General features: G+C 60.2%; 1 protein-coding gene across 1 annotated transcript; it reads right to left on the bottom strand.

The window, feature by feature from the left end:
* Positions 1-391: 391 nt before the first annotated feature.
* On the bottom strand, positions 392-2143 carry LOC147470342 (uncharacterized). Its single transcript, XM_086544325.1, has one exon. It carries the CDS (start codon positions 2141-2143, stop codon positions 392-394), a length of 1752 nt encoding a protein of 583 aa, XP_086400451.1.
* Positions 2144-2404: the final 261 nt, after the last annotated feature.

Below are 2404 nucleotides of genomic sequence, written 5' to 3'. Positions count from 1 at the left end.
TCATCTGTAACTACCTCTGCACAGCCAACCTCTGGAAGCAAGGGCACATCTTCACCGTGCACCCTCACCAGCTTCCGTCCAAGGTCGACACACGCCTTACTCTGCGTCAGGTAGTCAAGGCCCAGCAAGCAGGGCTCGTCCAGATTGGCGACATACACAGGCAGCCGCTGCACCGCGCTGCCCACGCCAATACGAGCCTCCACTGGCCCCTTGAGCTGCACACAATGCCCCGTGACACCACACAGTCTCTGTGGTGCGTCCGGAAGTCGCGTAGTGGCCAACATATCAGGCCGCACTAGGGTCTTCTCAGCCCCAGTGTCCACTGTCAGGCGGCATGGCTTCCCATCTACTGAGCCCTCCACCTGCATCGTGCTGGTTGTTCGACGGCAGCTTACACAAGTCGGGGCCCAGGAACCGAAGACGGCTGGGTTTCGGCCCCCTTCTCCAGCCTGTCCGAGTTTTCCGCCTGTACCACTTCCTTAGCCTTAGGGCAGGCACTCGGGTGGTGACCAGACCTGCCACAGTCCTTGCAGTACTGCTGGAAAGCATCAGAATCCGTCCGGTTGAGAGGGCGCGTTCTCCGCTCCCTCCGACACCGACTACGTCTGTGCCCTTTCTCACCGCAGCCCCAACACAAGCCTTGGAAAGTACCCGGGCTCACCTTCCTCAACGCTACCTTCTCTACTTTAGCCTTCCGGCCCTGGAGGTCACGGCGGGGCTGAGCAGCTGGCCCTAGGCCACTGCTTGCCTTCAGGAAGGCCTCGAACTCCAAGGCCCTCGCCAGCGCCACCTGCAGGTCCTCCGGGTGTGCCTGCTTGACGTAGATTTGCAGCTGCTGGTCCTGCAAAGCGTCGACAAAGAAATCGCGGGCCAGTACCACGATCATCTCTTCTGCAGCCGTAGGGTACGACCTCCTTACCAGCGCCTCCACGTCCTGCGCCAGCTGGGATAGGGTCTCTCCACGCTCACGAGTCCGCTTTTTCAAGCGGGCCCGATATACCTCGGCCTGGTGTTGATGGCCGAAACGGCGTTTTAAAGCCTCCGCCACGCTGGTGTAAGAGGCGTGTTGAGGCGGCGGCAGATGGCTCAACACTTCCACCGCGGGACCCCGTAGCGCTGTTACCAGCTGCAGTGCCTTTTCTTCTTGGCTCCAGCCCTGGGCAGAAGCCAGCATTTCAAATTGGGCGACATATGCCTCCCAGGCCACCTTCCCGTCGTATTCCGCCAGTTTACGCCTCACAGAATGTCTGGAGGCCGAGGGGCTGCGGGGTGGAGAACGCGTGCCGTGAACTAACACGCCCGGAGGGGAGGGAGGGGGTGAGGGAGGCAACGAGGCGGGTTGACCGGGTCCGAGTTTGCCGCCACCTGTACCCAAGGGAGCGGTTCCGATGGGTCCCCAGCCTCCTGCAGCGGCCACCGGCTCCGACACGACGCTGCGAGGCCCGGGGGTTCCCTGCCACGGACCCCAGGCAGACCCCAGTAAATCTGACACTCTGGCATCTGTTGCCAGAACCTCGTCTGCCTTCTCCGCGTGCGACGTTGCTACCTCGTGACGCCGCCTTTCTGCCTTCACCTCCTCCCTCAGGCCCTGAACCTCGCCTTTCAGAGTCTGCACCTCCTCCAGCAGTTCACTCTTCACGCTGTTGCAGGCCTTGTCGGTGTACTGCTGAGTTTCCATCTTTACAGATGCGAGATTGCTCTGTAGCACCTCAACAAGATGGCAGAACTGTTCCTCTGCCTTCCTTGCCTGCATCTCGACGAGGTGCTGCGCCTGCTCCTCTGCTTTCCTTGCCTGCATCTCGACGAGATGCTGCGCCTGCTCCTCTGCTTTCCTTGCCTGCATCTCGACGAGGTGCTGCGCCTGCTCGCGTGCCCTCTGTGCCTGCTCTTCTGCCTTTTGTGCCTGCTCTTCTACTCTCTGTGCCTGCTCGTCTGCCCTTTGTTCCTGCTCACGAGCCCTTTGTTCCTGCTCACGAGCCCTCTGTTCCTGCTCACGAGCCCTCTGTTCCTGCTCACGAGCCCTCTGTGCCATTTCCTCCCTCATACCGGCCAGCATGGCAGTGATCAGGTCCATCTGGCTCGGCTTCACCTCACTCGTGCCTGCCTCCTCTCCCTCATGGCTGCCGCCATATTTGGACGCCATGATAAATCGGCGCGTCTTACTGTTCAAATATCACAGATCCCACTTCTGACACCAATGTTACGCCGGCCGCCTCGTCTATCTGCCACCAACACGAGGCAGGCTAGGCAGACGGCGTGATAACCACAGGGTCGTGAACACAGAACAGCTCCAAGAGGCACCGAACACCACAGCGTCCCAGAACACCACGAGGGGAAACGCCACGTGGAGAGGCAGGGCACGAAATAAACACACAATAACAGTCTTTCCTTTATTTACACTAGT

This window comes from Penaeus japonicus, unplaced genomic scaffold (assembly GCF_977035675.1).
Source record: "Penaeus japonicus unplaced genomic scaffold, GWHDUDI00000001_assembly GWHDUDI00000015, whole genome shotgun sequence".
Taxonomy (NCBI): Eukaryota; Metazoa; Arthropoda; class Malacostraca; order Decapoda; family Penaeidae; genus Penaeus; species Penaeus japonicus.
The sequence above is the reverse complement of the archived record's forward strand: the minus strand, read 5'-3'. Positions and strand labels throughout refer to the sequence as shown.

Bases quoted from the DNA above. Each gene is read 5' to 3' on its own strand.
- LOC147470342 (XM_086544325.1), bottom strand. From the start codon at position 2,143: ATGGCGTCCAAATATGGCGGCAGCCATGAGGGAGAGGAGGCAGGCACG.